The following is a 21452-nucleotide window of genomic DNA, read 5'->3' as shown; positions in this document are numbered from 1 at the left end:
TCTTCTAGTCCAACCCCCTGCCTAGGCAGGAAACCCTATACCATTTCAGACAAATGGCTATCCAACATCTTCTTAAAGACTTCCAGTGTTGGGGCATTCACAACCTCTGGAGGCAATTTCTGTTCCACTGATTAATTGTTCTCACTGTCAGGAAATTTCTCCTCCGTTCTAGGTTTCTTCTCTCCTTGATTAGTTTCCACCCATTGCTTCTTGTCAATCATCAATAATTCTTGTCAATAATCAAGGCAAGACGGAGGAGGAGGAGGGGAGACGATGTCTGTGGGATCCTTGGTGCTCTCTGACCTTGGTTGTTTACTTATAGACGTTTCATGACCTAAGAAGGTAATATCATCAGTGCTAGAATGATGAGAGGAGGAGGAGGAAGAGGAGAAGGAAGACGACGACTGCGGGGTCCTTTGTTTTCTCTGAACCTGGTTGTTTTCTTGCAAACATTACATTACCCAACTGGGGAACATAATCAATGCAAGACGAAGGAGGGGAGACAATGTCTGTGGGATCCTTGGTGCTTTCTGACCTTGGTTGTTTTCTTGTAGACATTTCATGACCTAACTAGATAATATCATCAGTGCTAAAATGATGATGGAGGAGGAAGACAACAACTGTGGGGTCTTTGGTTTTCTCTGAGCGTGATTGTTTTCTTGCAGACGTTTCATTACCCAACTGGGGAACACAATCAATGCACCCACAACTTCAGGAGGCAATGCAAGAGGGAGGAGGAGGAGGAGGAGGAGGAGGAGGAGGAGGAGGAGGAGGAGGAGGAGGAGGGGGACGATGCTGGTGTCTGTGGGATCCTTAATGCTCTTTGACCTCGGTTGTTTTCTTGTAGACCTAACTAGGTAATATTATCAGTGCTAGAATGGAGGAGGAGGGAGGGAGATAATATCTGTGGGATCCTTGATGCTCTCTGACCTTGGTTGTTTTCTTGCAGACGTTTCATTACCCAACTAGGTAACATCATCAGTGCTACAGAGAAATGGGATTTGCTCTCTTGGAAGGAGCTACCAACTCAGACAAGCAGTCTAATCAAGGAACCACCAAGACCACTCTCACCAACAGTGACAGGGCAAGCTATATAACACGAGAGCAAACCCCACTCCCTTCTAGCACTGAGGATGTTCCCTAGCTGGGTCATGAAACATCTGCAAGAAAACTACCAAGCTCAGAGAGCACCAGGGGCCCCCAGATAACAGCCCAACCGACCTCACGGAGAGGAGAGAAAGAAAGAGAGAAAAAGAGAGAGAGAGAGAGAGAGAGAGAGAGAGAGAGAGATGGACGGAGGTGGAGAATCTCCACTGAGTCTTTCCTAACTTTGCTCTGAAGCTGCCAAGCTGGATGCTCAGGGGAGCCAGTGAGTCAATCAGCAGATGAAACAGTCTAGGCAGGCAGGCTGTAAACTGAGTCAGTGAAGAGAGCGAAGGCTGGGCAGAGGGCAAGGAAGGGCTGGGAAGCACCGGTCAAGGAGATAGGAAGAGCTACAATTGCTCAGAGAAGCAAGAGCCGGACAAGGGGAGGGAACCTTCCACTCAACGGCCCCCCTCCTCTTCCTGGACCTGGCACCAGAAAGCAATCTCCGTCACAAAGCGGAGCCGGCCGCGCTAGAAACCTCCATCGCAAGGAGGGGTGAGCGGCATTGAAGAAGGCAAAGGAATTCCAAGACAGTCTTTTTAAAAAAAAGAAATACAAATTTAAAAAACATATATATCCAGTGTTATAAACCAGAAGCAAGCACATCATCCCCAGGACGTTTCGGAGAAGAGAATGTCTCTGGTTCAAGGAGAGAATGCTTGTAAATTCCAGAGAGAGGGAGGGAAATATATAACAAAATAAAATCAAGGTAAGACTTTGCTGATTCTGAGCTACAGGATGTGTGTTTGTGTGTGTGTGTGTGTGTATGAATCTGGGGTGAGAATAAGAATGGGATTGAATTTGGGGTGTTAAAAAGCCGGTCAAAATAATAACGGGGAAAGATAAAACGCCTGGAGGAAATTTACGTTCGTTTAGAAGAATGAACGTGTCAAAAGCTTCCCTGCAGATTTATGGTGGAGAGAGGCTTAAATCTAGCATTAAACATTTTATTTCAGAAACTACGATCCACGCCTGGCCAGAAAATTAGTATTTTCCAAGCCAGAGAAGTAACTAGTAATGATAATTAATAGTCCCAGCGTGAAAATCCACCTTATTCCTTACCTAAAATAAACCCCGTGGAATATATCTACATATCTATATTTATATCTATATCTATCTATATAAAGGAATTATTTGTAAACGGACAGGTTATAGAATTTTAGCGTCCATCATCTCCTTGGAAGTGGCATTGCCCAGCTAAAAAAATATGGATTGTAACCTTTCCCCTCCAAAAAAACAAAATTCAATTGAAATAAAATTAGGCTCACACATGTCAAAACTACCAAGTAAAAGGAGTGGGGAGAAAAAAAAAGGGAATAGAATTTTTCTTTTCTTTTGCAACGGATCAGATTATAACGATCCAACTTTGCGTAAGACAGGTAAATTGCAACGAAAACCAAACCTTTTCAATTTCCGTGTAATAATTACAAAGGACTGCTTTTATTACCTAGAGAAAGACATCTCTTTGGAGCAAGGTCTGAATCCCTGACGCCACGTGTGGAGAAGGAAGAGCTAATTTCAACCTCGCTTTTCAACCATTTTTAGAGATTTCTTGTTCACAGTTAGCCCGACTTACAAGGATCGATAGGTACAAATGAGCCAAGGCTAGCAAGTCTGAAATTTTTAAAATTTATGTGGCTTTTTCAAGGAAGGACTTGGACAGAAAATTGGAGATAAGCATTGATTGGACCAAGATCCCTTGAAGGAGCAAATGAGACTTTTTGCATCATGCTAATCGTTCATGAAAATCATACTTGGCTGCCTAAGAAGACCAAGTTCCCAGATTCTGGGGAATGCTTCAATGAGATAATAATTTTAAGCCCAGCCGTCTGGTCACCAAGATGCTCTTGCCTTTGAACGCATCTGATCTCAGGAATGGATCTCTGCAGATCAACTCCGGAGAATGGAATATACTACGCTGGGCCGGTCTGCTCACCCTGATCGTCATCATACCCACCATCGGAGGAAATATCCTCGTCATATTGGCTGTGTCTTTGGAGAAAAAATTACAATACGCCACCAATTACTTCCTGATGTCTTTGGCGGCGGCCGATTTGCTGGTGGGCCTCTTTGTGATGCCGATCGCCCTGCTGACTCTGTTGTTTGGTAAGTACCGGATTCGGATCGACCAACCGATGTTTGAGGATGCAAGAAGGGCATTGGCTGGGTTGGGGTGCACATGGGCAAAGAGCGGGGCGTGTAAGTCAAAGCCCTAAGAGAATAGCAGAGTTGGAAGGGACCTCGGAGGTCTTCTAGTCCAGCCCCCTGCTCAAGAAGGAAAGCCTATAACAAATGGCTGTCCAATCTCTTCTTGAAAACCTCCAGTGATGGAGTACTCCCAACTTCATGAGGCAACTTCCATCCCACTGATTAATTGTTCCCACTCTTAGAAAGTTTCTCCTTAATTCCAGATTGCTTCTCTCCTTAGTTAGTCTCCATCGTTCCTGCCTTCTGGTGCTTTGGAGAACAATTTGACCCCCTCTTCTTTGTGGCAGCCCCTCAAATAGAATAGAATAGAATAACCGAGTTGGAAGGGACCTTGGAGGTCGTCTAGTCCAACCCCCTGCCTAGGCAGGAAACCCTATACCATTTCAGACAAATGGCTATCCAACATCTTCTTAAAGACTTCCAGTGTTGGGGAAACTTCTGGAGGCAATTTCTGTTCCACTGATTCATTGCTCTGACTGTCAGGAAGTTTCTCCTCAGTTCTAAGTTGCTTCTCTCCTTGATTAGTTTCCACCCATTGCTTCTTGTTCTGTCCACAGGTGCCTTGGAGAATAGCTTGACTCCCTCTTCTTTGTGGCAACCCCTGAGATATTGGAACACTGCTATCATGTCTCCCCTAGTCTTCCTTTCTCTTAAGCTAGACATACCTAGTTCCTGCAACCGTTCTTCATGTTTTAGTCTCCAGTCCCCTAATCATCTTTGTTGCTCTTCTCTGCACTCTTTCTAGAGTCTCCACATCTTTTTTACATTGTGGCGACCAGAACTGAATGCAGTATTCCAAGTGTGGCCTTACCAAGGCCTTATAAAGTGGTATTAACACTTCACGTGATCTTGATTCTCTCCCTCTGTTGATGCAGCCTAGAACTGTGTTGGCTTTTTTGGCAGCTGCTGCACACTGCTGGCTCATATTTAAATGGTTGTCCACTAGAACTCCAAGATCCCTTTCACAGTTACTACTATTGAGCACGGTACCACCTATACTGTACCTGTGCATTCCGTTTTTGTTGCCTAAATGTAGAACCTTACTCTTTTCACCATTGAATTTCATTTTATTAGATAGTGCCCAATGTTCAAGTTTGTCAAGATCCTTCTGTATCTTAAGCCTGTCTTCTGGAGTGTTGGCTATTCCTGCCAGCTTGGTGTCATCTGCAAATTTGATGAGTTCCCCATTTATTCCCTCATCCAAATCATTGAAGAAGATGTTGAAGAGTACTGGGCCTAAAACAGAGCCTTGGGGTACTCCACTGCATACCTCCCTCCATGTAGATGCAGTTCCATTGAGGACTACACGTTGAGTGCGGTTGGTCAGCCAGTTACGAATCCATCTGGTGGTGATGCTGTCTAACCCACATTCTTCTACTTTATCTAGTAGTAGGTTATGGTCTACCTTATCAAAAGCCTTACTGAAGTCCAAGTAAACTATATCGACGGCATTCCTCTGGTCCACTAATTTTGTCACATTATCAAAGAATGCAATAAGATTAGTCTGGCATGATCTGTTTTTGACAAATCCATGTTGACTTTTGGCTATGACTTTGTTTGCTTCTAGGTGTTCGCAAATTCGTTGCTTGATATCCAACTTATTCTTAACACTGGTATACCACAGGGTTGTGTGTTGAGTTCCTTACTCTATACTCTTTATGTGCATGACTGCATTCCCACTCACACTAGTAATACTATTACTAAATTTGCAGATGATATAATAACCGTGGTGGGACTCATCTCCGGGGGGGGGGGGGGGAGATGAGTCTGCCTATCGAGATGAGGTGGACGGGTTGCTTTCGGGGTGTGGAGACCTTAACTTGGTCCTTAACCCCAATAAGACCAAGAAGCTTATAGTGAACTACAGAAGCAATAGATAAGACATCCAACCCTTGCTTATCAATGGAGACCGAGTGGAACAAGTGGCCAGTTTTAGCTTTCTGGGTGTTATCCTAAAAGAGGACCTGTCCTGGGGCGCCCACATTGCAGCCCTGGTCAAAAAGGCCCAGCAGAGATGATACGACCCGAGACTTCTCAGGAAACAACACCTGAATGAAACACTGCTGGTGACCTTGTACCACTGCACCATAGAGAGTATTTTAACTTACTGCACAAACTGTGTCCGGTTTCCAATTGCTCAATGGTAGATAGGAGAGGGCTCCAGAGGGTCAACGTCATTGCCCAGAGGGTCACGGGTTGCCCTCTCCCCTCCTTGGAAGAGCTTTATAGCTCCCGCTGCCTTAAGGAAGTTCAAAACATCCTTAAAGATCCATCTCATCCTGGGCACCCTTTTTTTTTTGAACTATTACCATCTGGCAGACGGTACAGGACAGTAAAAACAAGGCGCAATAGAGTGAAAAACAGCTTCTATCCCAGGGCAGTAACCATATTGAATTCTACCGTATAGTGCAATATTAATGCAACATCAGAGGTTTTCAATTCAATTGCATAGAATGTGGATGGGTGTTTTGTGTTTGATTTTTATAGTTATAATGTACAATACAAAACAATACAATAGCAGAGTTGGAAGGGACCTTGGAGGTCTTCTAGTCCAACCCCCTGCCTAGGCAGGAAACCCTATACCGTTTCAGACAAATAGCTATCCAACATCTTCTTAAAGACTTCTAGTGTTGGGGCATTCACAACTTCTGGAGGCAACTTCTGTTCCACTGATTAATTGTTCTCACTGTCAGGAAATTTCTCTTAGTTGTAAGTTGCTTCTCTCCTTGATTAGTTTCCACCCATTGCTTCTTGTTCTACCCTCAGGTGCCTTGGAGAATAGCTTAACCCGCTCTTCTTTGTGGCAACCCCTGAGATATTGGAAGACTGCTATCATGTACACTGAAGATGCATTTAATTTTGTTGTACGAGGGGCAAAGACAATAAAGTAAACTAAACTAAACTGCCGCTCGCAAAAGCCGAGACCACCTCCTCTATTTCACCAGAAAAAACTATTTACCACAATTCTCCAGGTTTTTGGCCAAGGGCGTAATGAGCCTAAGTAAAGCAGAGAGTTTGGCGAAGGCCCACACACAATTCCAGAAATCCAGAGTGTCATTAAATCAGCACTCGTTCTGCAGAAGAAAACACCCCGTTCCATTTTTAGATTGTGCACGTGTTTGTTGTGTCTGAGGCCAGGCGTTGCAAGTCATTTGTTTAAAGCAAGTTTTAAAATGCTGCCGGATAAAGTACTACGTCTTGATGATGTATGGTTGGCTTACGACCATAATTTCTACTGCTAAACTGACCCGTTTGTTCAGTGAGTTTTGCCCATTTTACGACCTCTCTTGCCACGGCTGTTAGGTGAATCACTGCAATTGTTAAGATAGGAACAGAGTTGTTAAGTGAATCTGGTTTCCCCATTGACTTGGCTCATCAGAAGGGCCCACATGACCCCGCGGACACGGAGACCGTCATAAATATGAATCAGTTGCCAACGTCTGAATTTTGATGTGACCATGCAGATGTTGCAATGGTTGTAAATGTGAAAAATGGTCATAAGTTGCTTTTTTCACTACTGTTAACTTCACTAACTTCAAACGATTACTAAATGAACCGTTGTAAGTCGAGGACTGCTTATAATCGACCAAATGCCCTCCCTATGAAAGAGCATTTATACAAGTAGTCCTCTACTTATGACCACAGTTGAGCCGAATTTTTTTGTGTTTTGCTAAACGAAATAATTGTTGAGAGAGTTTTATCCCATTTTACGACCTTTCAGGCCACTGTTGTTAAGCGAATCACTGCAGTTGTTCAGCGAGTAACACGCTTATCCTAATTCAACAGTCTGTCCAAGAATGTTCACAACACAGTCAATACAGCTAGTCCTCGACTTACGACCACAAATGACCCCAACATTTCCCTTGCTCAGCCGGACAGTTTTACCCATTTTACGACCTTTCTTGTGACGGTTGTTAAGCGAATCCGGCTTCCCCATGGGCCCTGTTCGTCAGAAGCTCGCAAAATGGGCTCACAGGACCCCGGGATGCTGCAACCGTCATAAATGCGAATCCGTTGCCAGGCGTCCGAATTTTGATCAGACGACCGTGGGGAATGATGCAATGGTCGTAAGTGTGAAAACAGCCGTAGGTCACTTTTTTTGCAGTGCCGTTGTACCTCTGAAGAGCCGCTAAAGAAAATGGTTGTAAGTCGAGGACGACCTGCGCAGGCTTCCTTTCCTGTCCCCGGAAAATGACTCTGATCCTCCTCTGTCCTGTTTCAGAAGAGCCCTGGCCGCTTCCTCCGTACCTCTGCCCTGCCTGGCTGTTCCTGGATGTCCTCTTTTCCACGGCCTCCATTATGCACCTCTGCGCCATCTCCCTCGACCGCTACGTTGCCATCAAAAAGCCCATCCAGGCCAGCCAGTACAACTCGCGGGCAACCACCCTGATCAAAATAGCCGTGGTGTGGCTCATCTCCATAGGTAAGCGGGGAGGGGGACCCTGGCCCAACGCACAGCGGGAAGGGGTGAAATGGCAGCCGGAGGAGGGGGAGGTTAACACCGCTGGATGAAATGGGCAGGCGCAGAGGTGGGAGCCAGGCTCTGAGGTTTAATTTTTTGTTCTTGTTGTTTAGGAATAGACTAGACTAGAGATTAATAGAATAGAATAGAATAGAATAGAATAGAAAAGACAGAATAGAATTTAGTATAGTAGAATAGAATAATATGTCAAACCTGCGGACTGGCAGTGTCTTTAAAACACAAAAGAGCAAAAGGAAGACGCTTCCTTTCTGGCAAATAATATTCAATTCAACAAAGCTGACCTCCAGATCTGCTACTCTTGATGACTTTGGGAGGATAAATTAAAAATAAAATAAAAGACGGGCGCCCTCTTCACCCACCGCTGCTACGCCCAAGATAAAATAGTCCCACCGCTTCCTGGTAAAAATATATATATCTTACTGTGAAAGTCCGAAATCTGGTGAATGTCGACATTCACCGGTGAATGTCGACATTCACATAGTCGCTTGGTGTATGTCTGAAATATTTGCTTATCCTTATACCCTTATCCTCTCGACACCCTTACCCTAATACCCTTATCCTAATACCCTTATCCTAATACCCTTATCCTAATACCCTTATCCTAATACCCTTATCTTCTCGACACCTCGGCTCCTCGCTTCCTTTTAAGCGTCTTCTATTTGCGGACTTCTTTTTTTAAAAAACCTGCGATCCTGCGCGGTTAGAACGTGTAGTTTCCAGGACCGTGAATTGAAAAGCAAAAGTAAAGCGTTACGCTGACTCGTTATATATATGTCACCATGAAAGACCGAAATTGGTATGTGTCGACATTCACCGGTGAATGTCGACATTCACCAATTTCGGTCTTTCACGGTGACATATACATTCAACCGCCCAAAACTTCCCAAATCAAAGAAAGGAAGCGTTTTAATAAAGAACGGCCCTTGGAAATTAAATTTCAAAGCACATCTTTTAATTTGCCTTTTGTGGTATTATGCACCCCCCCCCCCTTGCCTTACCGATCTTATCAAGAGTAGCTTTTAAGACTTTTGACAAGGATTATTGCAGTCATACATTAAGTCTCAAAAAGAAGCTTCTTACAACAGAAGCTTCCTAATCCCCATGGAATTCCTGAAGATTGTGAAGCAGGATAACAAGGGCTTTCCAATTTTCAAATGCCCTTCCCTGAAATCAGATGCGCCTGTTTCTCCCTACCATTTGGGCCCCCAAGGCTCACCTCACTTATGGATCAGAAGACCGTATAATATCGTTGGTATCACGGCCCAAAGTCCAGGAGTTGGAGAATGACAGAATGAGAAGGGACCTTGGAGGTCTTCTAGTCCAGCGGTAGCCAACTGGTGGCGCGTGAGAAAATTTTGATGGTCCTCAGAAAAATTATTTGCATTTTTTATATCACACTAAATCAAAGGTCCTCAAACTGGGCCGGATACGTGCAATGAAGGCTTGTGTTGCTGCAGAGAGTCTCCCCCTTCGGGGTCTTTTTGTGTGGGTCGGAGGGGGGCAGAAATTCCCACTTGGGGTCTGCTTCAACCTCCGGGGGGGGGGGGCTTTGGCGAAGGCTGGTGGTGAGGAGCTGGAGGAGCCCTTTCTCACAGGGTGAGGGGCGTTCATCCAGAAGGCTGTGGGGTCTTTGGTGCTCTCTGAGCTTGGGGGTTTCCTTGCAGATGTTTCGTGGCCCAACATCACTGATGGTGTCACTCAGATGGGCCATCAAACGTCTGCAAGGACACCACCATGCTCGGAGCTTCAACTGGAATTAGAATTCTTTATTGGCCAAGGGGGTTGGACACACAAGGAGATTTGTCTCCGGTGTGTAAGGTCTCGTTGTGGTCCCAAAGGTGCTTTTTCTGAAGGCAACTGGACTTTCTGGTTCTTTCTTTGAAGATGTTTCTCTCCTCATCCAAGAAGCTTCTTCAGCTCGGACTGGATGGTGGGGAAGGGAAGGATTTCTACTCCGTGCAGACAGCTGGACATTTGCATTCCTTTTAGAGGGTCGTTGAGGCCACTTGGAGGTTTTATCTGTGTCCTCAGGATCACCTGGGTGGTGCAAATGAGGCTGGAGCCTTCTTGGAACGGCCATGCATTTATGTTCCTTTGGCACAACCATGATAAGGATCTGAGAATAAACTCCCAGTGTACATAGGGGCAGTAAGTGATAATTCACAATTATAATTTATCACTTCTAATATTATAATTGATAATTTATCACCCCACAGTCCTCGTCCTGCTCCTCACAAACCCCACTCCCTTCAGGCCCTGATGAGCCCACCCAATTGGGCAATAAATGAATTGTCTGTAAGGAAAAGACCAACCTCAGAGAGCACCAAGGGCCCCACAGATCAACCCTGAGCTATAAGCTTTCCCTTCTATTGATATCCAGAGGACCATTTGGGCTCCCATCTGCAGATCTTCCCAATCACTGTGTCCACTGCCCAAAATCTTCCAAGGTCCTCCCTTCCACATATGTATACACCAGGGGTTGGCAACCTTACACACTCAAAGAGCCACAAAGGTCCCAAATGGAAGTCCCCCATTCAATTCTGGAGCCGACCAGAAGTCCGGTTCCCCCACCATAGAGTCTCCTCCTAGCACAGCATCCTTTTTCCACCGCTGGCCATAAGTCCGGTTCCCCCACCATAGAGTCTCCTCTTAGCAATACAATATAATAGCAGAGTTGGAAGGGACCTTGGAGGTCTTCTAGTCCAACCCCCTGCCTAGGCAGGAAACCCTATACCGTTCCAGACAAATAGCTATCCAACATCTTCTTAAAGACTTCCAGTGTTGGGGCATTCACAACTTCTGGAGGCAACTTCTGTTCCACTGATTAATTGTTATCACTGTCAGGAAATTTCTCCTCAGTTCTAAGTTGCTTCTCTCCTTGATTAGTTTCCACCCATTGCTTCTTGTTCTACCCTCAGGTGCTTTGGAGAATAGTTTGACTCCCTCTTCTTTGTGGCAACCCCTGAGATATTGGAACACTGCTATCATGTCTCCCCTGGTCCTTCTTTCTCTTAAGCTAAACATTCCCAGTTCCTGCAACCGTTCTTCCTATGTTTTAGTCTCCAGTCCCCTAATCCTCTTTGTTGCTCTTCTCTGCACTCTTTCTAGAGTCTCCACATCTTTTCTACATCGTGGTGACCAAAACTGAATGCCGTTGTCCAAGTGTGGCCTTACCAAGGCATTATAAAGTGGTATTAGCACAGCATTCTTTTTCCACTGCTCGCCAGAAATCCAGTTCCCCCACCATAGAGTCTCCTCCTAGCACAGCGTCCTTTTTCCTCTGCTGATCGGAAGTCCGGTTCCCCCACCATAGAGTCTCCTCCTAGCACAGCGTCCTTTTTCCTCTGCTGATCGGAAGTCCGGTTCTCCCACCATAGAGTCTCCTCCTAGCACAGCGTCCTTTTTCCTCTGCTGATCGGAAGTCCGGTTCCCCCACCATAGAGTCTCCTCCTAGCACAGCGTCCTTTTTCCTCTGCTGATCGGAAGTCCGGTTCCCCCACCATAGAGTCTCCTCCTAGCACAGCGTCCTTTTTCCTCTGCTGATCGGAAGTCCGGTTCCCCCACCATAGAGTCTCCTCCTAGCACAGCGTCCTTTTTCCTCTGCTGATCGGAAGTCCGGTTCTCCCACCATAGAGTCTCCTCCTAGCACAGCGTCCTTTTTCCTCTGCTGATCGGAAGTCCAGTTCCCCCACCATAGAGTCTCCTCCTAGCACAGCGTCCTTTTTCCTCTGCTGATCGGAAGTCCGGTTCCCCCACCATAGAGTCTCCTCCTAGCACAGCGTCCTTTTTCCTCTGCTGATCGGAAGTCCGGTTCTCCCACCATAGAGTCTCCTCCTAGCACAGCGTCCTTTTTCCTCTGCTGATCGGAAGTCCAGTTCCCCCACCATAGAGTCTCCTCCTAGCACAGCGTCCTTTTTCCTCTGCTGATCGGAAGTCCAGTTCCCCCACCATAGAGTCTCCTCCTAGCACAGCGTCCTTTTTCCTCTGCTGATCGGAAGTCCGGTTCCCCCACCATAGAGTCTCCTCCTAGCATAGCGTCCTTTTTCCTCTGCTGATCGGAAGTCCAGTTCTCCCACCATAGAGTCTCCTCCTAGCACAGCGTCCTTTTTCTTCTGCTGATCGGAAGTCCAGTTTCCCCACCATAGAGTCTACTCCTAGCGGGGCATCCTTTTTCCTCTACCTGTCCTAACCAAAAGCCCTATCAATTGTGGAGCCGACTGGCACCAGGGAGCCGTAGCAGAGGGAGGAAAGAGCCACATGCGGCTCCAGAGCTGCGGGTTGCAGACCCCTGGCATAGACAGAAGCTGACTGGATTTCTGCTTCCTTTCCAGGCATCGCGATTCCAATCCCGATTCGCGGGATAGAAGAAAATGGTGCCAACCTTCGGAACTTCACCTGTGTGCTGAAGCCCAACCGTTTCGGTGACTTCATCCTGTACGGTTCGATAGCCGCCTTCTTCGTCCCGCTGGCCATTATGGTGGTGAGCTACTTCCTGACCATCCGGGTCCTGCACCAGAAGGCTCACTTGGTCAACAGGCTGCCTCAACGGCTGACTTGGAACACCATCTCCACCGTTTTCCAGCGGGAGATGACGGACGGATCCTCGCCGGAAAAAATGGCCATGCTGGAGGGTTCCCGCAAGGACAGAGCTCTGCCGAACGGGAACGAAGCGATGATGATACGCAGGATGTCCACCCTCGGGAAAAAGTCAGTGCAGTCTATCACCAACGAACAGCGGGCTTCCAAGGTGCTGGGGATTGTGTTCTTCCTTTTTCTGGTGATGTGGTGCCCTTTTTTCATCACCAACATCACCTCCGTCCTGTGCAAATCCTGTAGCGAGGAGTTTATCCAGATGCTGATGGAGATCTTCGTTTGGATCGGCTACGTTTCCTCGGGGGTGAATCCACTGGTCTACACCCTTTTCAATAAGACCTTCCGGGAAGCCTTTGGCAGGTACATCACCTGCAATTACCAGACTACGGCGGCCGGCACGGCCTCCCGGAGACCCTCCGCCAGGCTCTCGTTCCGAAACTCGGTGACCGAGAACTCCAAGCTTTTTATGATGCACCATGGAAGGAGGAACGGGATCAATCCGGTCGGCTACCCAAACCACCGGCTTTGCAGCTCGCCCATTCAGTCGTCGTCGGCTGTTCTGCTGGACACATTGCTCCTCACAGAGCACGAAGCGGACAAAACAGAAGAACAAGCCAGCTACGTGTAGCCCGGCGGTGGGAAACGCACCCCATGCGTGCGCACGAAGCCCGTCGGGAAACGGCAGTATGTATATATATGGTTTTCATCCATTATTTATATGATCACTAACTGCAGTTTTAAGAACTGGTCTCCTCCTGCCCCAAGACCACCTCCGTTTACTCCAGTGTAAGAGGTAATGCAAGCTTTCCGACACTGTGGGTTTATAAACGGAGGAGCCTCAATAAATAAATACAGCTCTGGCAAGACTCCGATTCCTCATCTCCGATTTATTTAAACAGACGCACATGCGACATGACAAAAAGACAAAGGGCTACTTTTTCAAACCTATGCAAGGTTTGTGTCTTTTACACAAGGATGCTTATGCTTAGGAATAAAGTGTGTATCTTAAACTTATCTAGGAATTCATTAGCGTCTTCTTCCAGAACAAAGGAAGATTAAAAGGCCAGCTGTTGCAAATTCGTTAACTCTGCTCTCCTTGGCCAATGCAGCGGTCCTCAAACTTTCTGGCTTGGCGGTCTGGCTGGAGGGGGGGAGGGAGAGGAGAACCGGGCCACATGCATTAGGCCGATGTGCATGCATGCATAGCTCAACTGCTGGTTTCCCCCTTGCACAATTGGAGCTGTACATGTGCGGGCCAGCCCGCCACTTGCCCGGCTCCAAATAGGCCACTGCCCAGGAGTGGCTGCAGACTAGGGGCTGGGGACCCCCTTTTTATGGACATGTCTCAAAAATCCAAATCTGTCTAATAAATCTCAGCTTTGCCAGTTGAATTACTCACATATTTTTTTTTCTTACCAAATTGCATGCAGATAGTCCTTATACTAAGACCGGCTGCTTAGTGATGCTTCAAAGTTACGAGAGAAACACCCCTCCCTCCAAAGAAAGCTACTTACGATCCAGAGGCACCTGTTTGCCCAAAATTAAGACTTTTGACCCCCCAAATAAGCGCCTGGCCTTATTTTTGGGGAGGTCTTATTATTTTTGAGGTGCAGGAGGCGGCGAGCATGGTCACCTTATGGCTGCTGCTGTGTTGCAATATTTTCGGGGAGGGCTTATTTTCGGGGGAGGCCTTATTTTAGCGCATACGCTTAAAAGCCTGGTTGGGCTTATTATACGGGGAGGTCTTATTTTCGGGGAAACAGGGTAAAGCTTCCAATGGATATCCCAACACCCACGGTGACACGATTGCATTTTCGGTGCTTGGCAACAGGGCCACCTTTACAGCGGTGGGCAGCATCCTGAGGCCATGTGACCATGAGTTTTGCTATTTATTATTATTCCCCCCCCCCCCAAGAAACTGGAGTTCCAGTTCCAGTCAAAGAGGAAAAAAAACACCCAATGCAGACAACAATCATTTAATGACTGCTGCATTAACGACCATGTGACTCACTTAACAACCCCGAAGAGACGTGGGCCAGTCCCTTACATTTTCCAGAACAGCCTTGTGGGCTGGATCCAACCACATCACGGGCCTGTTCTGGCCCGGGGGCCTTGCGTTTGACACTCCTGTCCTTGGCTATAGGACATAAAGGGTTCAGTTATGGTCGTAAACCGAGGACTGCCTATATTTTGTTCCCACCAATGCCCAGTCCCCTAGCCCTTGAGTATCATGTCTTGTCTGCAGTTATTTCATCAAAAGAAACTCAGATATGATCCATACAAGATCCCTCTGATCAATTAGATTCTTTTTACTTGCTGAGAATTCTTCCAATGCAAGAATTCATCTCGGGCTGTGTGTGTGTGTGTGTGTGTGTGTGTGTGTGTGTGTGTGTGTGTTCCAGCATAACTCTGGAAGGCCTCAAGCAATTTCAACCAAACTTGGTACATAATGACTTACTCTCTGGAAACAAATACTGTGGGGGTAAGACGCCCCTAACACCCCTCAGGGTGTGTGTTCTGTTAAGATACAGCCTGTTGTTCCATTAAATGGCTTCTACTGAACTGCCATAAAATGGCATCTACTGTACAGCCCAGTGGAGTTGCCATGGTAACGGCTTCACAATACTCCACAAGGGGGCTCCCTCTGGTAAGCGGGAAAATCCAACATTAGAAATTAGGTTTGGTCCAGACATTTTCCCCCTATAAATAAATACCCGGAAAACACCGGGTTATCGGCTAATATTTTAGACAAATCTCTTGAAAACTCTGATTCTGCTACATATGATGAGGAATTACAAGTAATCCTAGACTTACAACAGTTCATATAGTGACTGTTCAAAGTTACAACGGCACTGGGAAAAGTGACTTACGACCATTTTTCACACTTACAACCTTTGCAGCATTCCCCATAATCGTGGGATCCAAATTTAGATGCTTGGCAACTGGTTTCATACTTATGACCGCTGATGTGTCCCAAGGTCATGGGATCACATTTTGCAACCTTTCGACCTGCAAAGTCATCAGGAAGTCATCTTCACTTAACAACCGGGTTACTAATTTAAGAACTGCAGTGATTCACTTAACAACCGTGGCAAGAAAAAGCATAAAATTGGGCAAAACTCGCTTAATAAATGTCTCATTTAGCAACAATTATGGTTGTAAGTCGAGAACTACCTGTACAAAAGAAACTGAACTAGTAGGAATATTTTAATGGAAACGGAATTCCCGCGATCAATAAAGTTTAGATCCTAACATACAAGTAATTTATTACGAGTATATGTAACTTACGGAAGTCTAAAGAAACGTCTTTAAAATGCACAATGTACTATAAAGTGACGAAGCATACGATAAATGTAAGATTAAAAACGTACAATAAATGAGACAATTGCCACCTGTGTAATTTTCAATCACTGGACCGATCAGAATTTGTTCATAGGTACAGGGAGCTAACTTTTTTCTTTTTATAAAAAAAAAGAATAAATCAGAGTCACAGATAAATGAAGCTGTTTTTTTAGGATTAGAGAATTCCAACATGGAAAATATATACAATACAATACAATACAACAGCAGAGTTGGAAGGGACCTTGGAGGTCTTCTAGTCTAACCCCCTGCCTAGGCAGGAAACCCTATATCATTTCAGACAAGTGGCTATCCAACATCTTCTTAAAGACTTCCAGTGTTGGGGAAACTTCGGGAGGCAATTTCTGTTCCACTGATTAATTGTTCTCACTGTCAGGAAATTTCTCCTCAGTTCTAGGTTGCTTCTCTCCTTGATTAGTTTCCACCCATTGCTTCTTGTTCTGCCCTCAGGTGCCTTGGAGAATAGTTTGACCCCCTCTTCTTTGTGGCAATCCCTGAGATATTGGAAGACTGCTATCATGTCTCCCCTAGTCCTTCTTTCTATTAAACTGCTGAAAAATAAAATAAATAATTCCCGCGGAGCTTATTATAATGTACCCCAGGAAGGCTTTTGATAAGGTAGACCATAACCTACTACTAGATAAAGTAGAAGAATGTGGGTTAGACAGCATCACCACCAGATGGATTGGTAACTGGCTGACCAACCGCACTCAACGTGTAGTTCTCAATGGAACTGCATCTACATGGAGGGAAGTATGCAGTGGAGTACCCCAAGGCTCTGTTTTAGGCCCAGTACTCTTCAACATCTTCATCAATGATTTGGATGAGGGAATAAATGGGGAACTCATCAAATTTGCAGATGATACCAAGCTGGCAGGAATAGCCAACACTCCAGAAGATAGGCTTAAGATACAGAAGGATCTTGACAAACTTGAACATTGGGCACTATCTAATAAAATGAAATTCAATGGTGAAAAGAGTAAGGTTCTACATTTAGGCAACAAAAACGGAATGCACAGGTACAGTATAGGTGATACCTTACTCAGTAGTAGTAACTGTGAAAGGGATCTTGGAGTCCTAGTGGACAACCATTTAAATATGAGCCAGCAGTGTGCAGCAGCTGCCAAAAAAGCCAACACAGTTCTAGGCTGCATCAACAGAGGGATAGAATCAAGATCACGTGAAGTGTTAATACCACTTTATAATGCCTTGGTAAGGCCACACTTGGAATACTGCATTCAGTTCTGGTCGCCACGATATAAAAAAGATGTGGAGACTCTAGAAAGAGTGCAGAGAAGAGCAACAAAGATGATTAGGGGACTGGAGACTAAAACATATGAAGAACGGTTGCAGGAACTGGGTATGTTTAGCTTAAGAGAAAGAAGGACTAGGGGAGACATGATAGCATTATTCTAATATCTCAGAGGTTGCCACAAAGAAGAGGGAGTCAAACTATTCTCCAAAGCACCTGAGGGTAGAACAAGAAGCAATGGGTGGAAACTAATCAAGGAGAGAAGCAACTTAGAACTGAGGAGAAATTTCCTGACAGTGAGAACAATTAATCAGTGGAACAGCTTGCCTCCAGAAGTTGTGAATGCCCCAACACTGGAAGTCTTTAAGAAGATGTTGGATAGCTATTTGTCTGAAACGGTATAGGGTTTCCTGCCTAGGCAGGGGGTTGGACTAGAAGACCTCCAAGGTCCCTTCCAACTCTACTATTGTATTGTATTGTATTGTATTGTATTGTATTGTAATGCCCAAGTACGTCATAACACTGAAGTGCGTGGCCTTTAATTAACTCAGCTAGATATAATTTTTGAACTTTCATTAATGTATGCTCCTAAATATCATAGGAACAGTTAACAGCGTGCTGGGCATATTCCATCTTCAAGTAGAATGGAAAATCGAAAGGGTATTATTCATAACCTCATAAGAGTGCGTAATGCACCCCAAATAACTCAGAACAGGTCCAATTGGAGATGGTATCGAATGGCTGTATAATTTAAATTCACTGGATGAGGTGGCCTTTTTCAAAAGGAACAAAGATCTCAGGTATCTTGAGAAAGATTGGATGCTTTATCTAGACATTTGAAGGCCATTGAGGAGGACACTAGAAATGAACGGTGACAACAGCAAGGATAACCAGCAAATAAAAGGACCGAAATTGAAAATACTGCTTTATGTCAGCCTTCTGTCATCTCAGGACAATGGGTTTTGTTTTCCTTCTTTTGACACTGACAGTATGAGTTGCAAACTACCTCTGGGCCTTCCTTGATATATGTGGTGGAAGGAAGGAAGGAAGGAAGAAGGAAAGGAGGAAGGAAGGAAATGAAGAAGGAAGGCAAAGAGGAAGGATGGAAGGAAATGAGGAAGGAAGGAAGGAAAATAAATAAATAAAGAGGGAGAAGTAAGAATAGAAAGTCAAGAGGGAAAGAAAAAAAGGAGAAAGGAGAGAAAGAAAAAAAGGAGGGAGGGATAAAGAAAAAGAGAAAGGAAGGAAAGAAAGGAGGCAGAGAAAGAAGGAAAAAGGAGGAAGTGAGAGAGAAAAAAGAGGAGAAAGAAAAGAAAAGAGGCTTGAAATGGTTTGGGGCTTATGGATTTGCCTCCCTGAGCATCTGAAACGCATTACTGTTCGGGCTCCAGCTTCGTGATTCTCAACCTCGACACTTTTCAGAGGGCTGAACTACAAAGGGGCCATTCTGGGCTTTAAGGGTCACCCCTCCTAAAACTGCAAAAGTTGAGAAACTCTGTTCTAGCAACTTCACCAGGAATTCAGCTCTAAAGGAGAATATTTGTAGCTCAGGCAGGGCTGAAACGAGGGGTTCTGTCTAAGCACCAAGAAAATGGCTGTGTGTGTGTGCATAACTCACACGCCTCGAGCAATTTCAACCGAACTTGGTACACAGATGACTTACTCTCTGGAAACAAATAGGGGGGGGGGGCACCGCTAAGGCCCCTCGAGGTGTGTGTTCTGTTAAGATACAGCCTGTTGTGCCTTAAAACGGCTTCTACTGTACTGCTGTAAAATGGCACATTTGACTGCACTGTGGAGTTGCCATGGTAACGGCTTCCCAGTACTCCCCAAGGGGGCTTCCTCTGGTAAGGGGGAAAATCCAACATTAGAAATGACGTTTGGTCCGGATATTTCCCCCCTATAAATAAATATCCTGACAACGCCGGGTTATTAACTAGTAGAATATAAAATGAGAGCAGACCCCACTCCCTTCTGGCACTGATGATGCTCCCTAGATGGGTAATGAAATGCAAATGGGTGTGGAGCCTTCTGGAAGCTGCTGAAAAGATTAGATAGACGAGGCACAACATGAATTTGCACCACTCAGGGGACCCTGAGGAGACAAGTGGCCTCAAATGATTTTCTGAAAAGGCTGCAAATGACCAGCTGTCTGCAAGGAGCATCAATCCTTCCCTTCCCCACCATCCACATCAGAGCTGAAGAATCTCCTTGGATGAGAAGCGAAACGTCTTCAAAGGAAAACAAAGGAAGTCCTTGAGAAAGCACCCTTTGGATGGAGAAACTCCGCAGATACTTGGGCCCAGCTCTTCCGGAAAAACGGAGAGCGGAAATCAACCACGAATTCCAACCAGCTGCGCCTCAGCGGGTGCGGAGAACGTGCAAGGCTTCAAAATTACAGCAGCAAATTCCCACACATCCCACACAGATGCTTTATAAATGTTTTCTTTCGTGGCGCTGTGCGAAAACAAAATGGGGATTTAATGAGGGCTTAATCACACGCGCCGCCTCTCTTGAAACAACAAAAGAGATTTCCATCAACTTCCTCGGAGGCTGAAAAGCTTCGGGTAAGATCAGCTAAGTACAGCAAGGAGCCGTACTTTCTCTCTCTCCTTCCCTCTGATTGTCTTTCATTCTTTCTCTCTCTCCCCCCCTCTCTCCATCTCTCTTTCTTTGTCTCTCCTTCTCTCTCTCCATCTCTCTCTCTCTCTCCTTCCCCCCCTCTTTCCATCTCTCTCCTTCCCTGTCTCTACATCTCTTTCCATCTCTTTGTCTCTCTCTCCTTCCTTCTGTCTCTCTTTTACTCTCTTTCCATCTCTCTTTCCCTGTCTTTCTCTTTCCATCTCTCTTTCCCTGTCTTTCTCTTTCCATCTCTCTTTCCATATATCTCTCTTTCCATCTCTCTTTCTTTGTCTCTCCATCTCTCTCTCCTTCCCTCTCTCCATCTCTTTCCATCTCTTTCTCTCTCTCCCCTCTATGTCTCTCTCTCCATCTCTCCTTTTTCCATCTCTCTCTCTTTCCATATGTCTCTCTCAGTCTTTGTCTTTCTCCCTCTTTTCCAGCCCTCTTCAAATTCCAAGCACTCCCATTGAATGACCACGTCTTGTCTTCAAGGGCCGCGGGATTAAATAAATTCTTCCCCGACGCTTTTTATTGCCATCAAATCAATATAAAACTGCTAAGCACAAGTGTCAAGGAACTCCTGTCTGGAGTGCGATGTCGTAAAGCCCTCAAGGGCACAACCGTTCTGATCAAGAACGTGTGATTGAATCTCCAATTCAATTACATTTTATGGCTCTGGGGGGGCTTGCTTTCGCTGGCTCTGCAATGAATTCTCCACTGCCAGGGGGATTTCGGAATGCACTACGCCATACTGTGTGCGTGTGTGAGTGACAGGGGCATGTGCATTGCTCCGTTTGTATGATCAGTGTGTGTGTACCCTCCACTTGTGCAAATGGAGCTCTGCAAGCGAGCGGAGGGTGCTTGTGCTCACCTCCCGTGGACTGGTTTCAAACAAGCATGGCCTGCTCTACGAAGACAAACACAACAGACAAACACACACTATCTCCCTCCCTCCCTCCCTATCTATCTATCTATCTATCTATCTATCTATCTATCTATCATCTATCTATCATCTATCTATCTATCTATCATCTATCTATCTATCTATCTATCTATCTATCTATCTATCATCTATCTATCTATCTATCATCTATCTATCTATCTATCTATCTATCTATCTATCTTTCTCATTGTATCTATCTATCTATCTATCTATCTATCTATCATCTATCTCTATATATCTATATCTATCTATCTCTATATATCTCTATCTCTCTATCTATTTATATCTATCTCTATCTATTTATATCTATATCTATCTATCATCTATCTATCTATCTATCTATCTATCTATCTATCTATCATCTATCTATCTATCTATCTATCTATCTATCTATCTATCTATCTATATCTATCTCTATTTCTATATTTATCTATCTCTGTTTATCTATCTCTATCTCTCTATCTATCTCAAAATGTATATCTATCTCTCTATCTTTCTACCTACCTACCTACCTACCTACCTACCTACCTACCTACCTACCAACCAACCAACCATATTTTTCAGACTATAAGACACACTGATGTATAAGACGCACCAAGATTTCAAAGAGGTAAGTAAGAAAAAAAAGTTTTTGTCCTCCCTGGCCCCTAGGAGCACACTGCAGGCTTCAGCAGGGCTGGGAGAAAGCAAAAACGTCCCAATTTTTGTGAAAAACAGCACATTTCTCGCAAAAGTGGGATGCGGGGATGGGGTTCGGGAAGCCAGAAATGGCTGTATTTGGTGTATAAGACACGCCAACATTTCCACGCTCTTTTAGGGGAGGAAGGTACGTCTTATACTCCGAA

General features: G+C 45.2%; 2 protein-coding genes across 3 annotated transcripts in view; one reads left to right on the top strand and one right to left on the bottom strand.

Moving 5' to 3' along the window:
* Positions 1–21452, bottom strand: part of PSMD1 (proteasome 26S subunit, non-ATPase 1) — a 143195-nt gene that overhangs the window by 60125 nt on the left and 61618 nt on the right. The gene's annotated exons all lie outside the window — the stretch shown is intronic.
* HTR2B (5-hydroxytryptamine receptor 2B) lies at positions 1415–15825 on the top strand. Of its 2 annotated transcripts, none has more exons than XM_081956107.1 (4): positions 1415–1855; positions 2795–3252; positions 7577–7777; positions 12169–15825. In XM_081956107.1, exons 2-4 carry the CDS (start codon positions 2988–2990, stop codon positions 13056–13058), a joined length of 1356 nt encoding a protein of 451 aa, XP_081812233.1. In that variant the 5' UTR covers positions 1415–1855; positions 2795–2987; the 3' UTR covers positions 13059–15825. The 2 variants fall into 2 exon arrangements, with proteins under 2 accessions (XP_081812233.1, XP_081812232.1); XM_081956106.1 differs by having other exon boundaries at positions 2598–3252.

Source organism: Natrix helvetica (assembly GCF_964273705.1).
Source record: "Natrix helvetica genome assembly, chromosome: 5".
In the NCBI taxonomy this organism is placed as follows: domain Eukaryota; kingdom Metazoa; phylum Chordata; class Lepidosauria; order Squamata; family Natricidae; genus Natrix; species Natrix helvetica.
Note: the sequence above shows the minus strand (reverse complement) of the source record. Positions and strands in the feature narration are given on the sequence as shown.

What these genes read in the sequence shown, in the direction of transcription:
- HTR2B (XM_081956107.1), top strand. Translation starts at nt 2,988, where the DNA reads ATGCTCTTGCCTTTGAACGCATCTGATCTCAGGAATGGATCTCTGCAG. An exon ending in CCTGCTGACTCTGTTGTTTG is followed by an intron (nt 3,253 to 7,576) that starts GTAAGTACCGGA and finishes GTCCTGTTTCAG; the next exon opens with AAGAGCCCTGGCCGCTTCCT. An exon ending in GGTGTGGCTCATCTCCATAG is followed by an intron (nt 7,778 to 12,168) that starts GTAAGCGGGGAG and finishes CTTCCTTTCCAG; the next exon opens with GCATCGCGATTCCAATCCCG.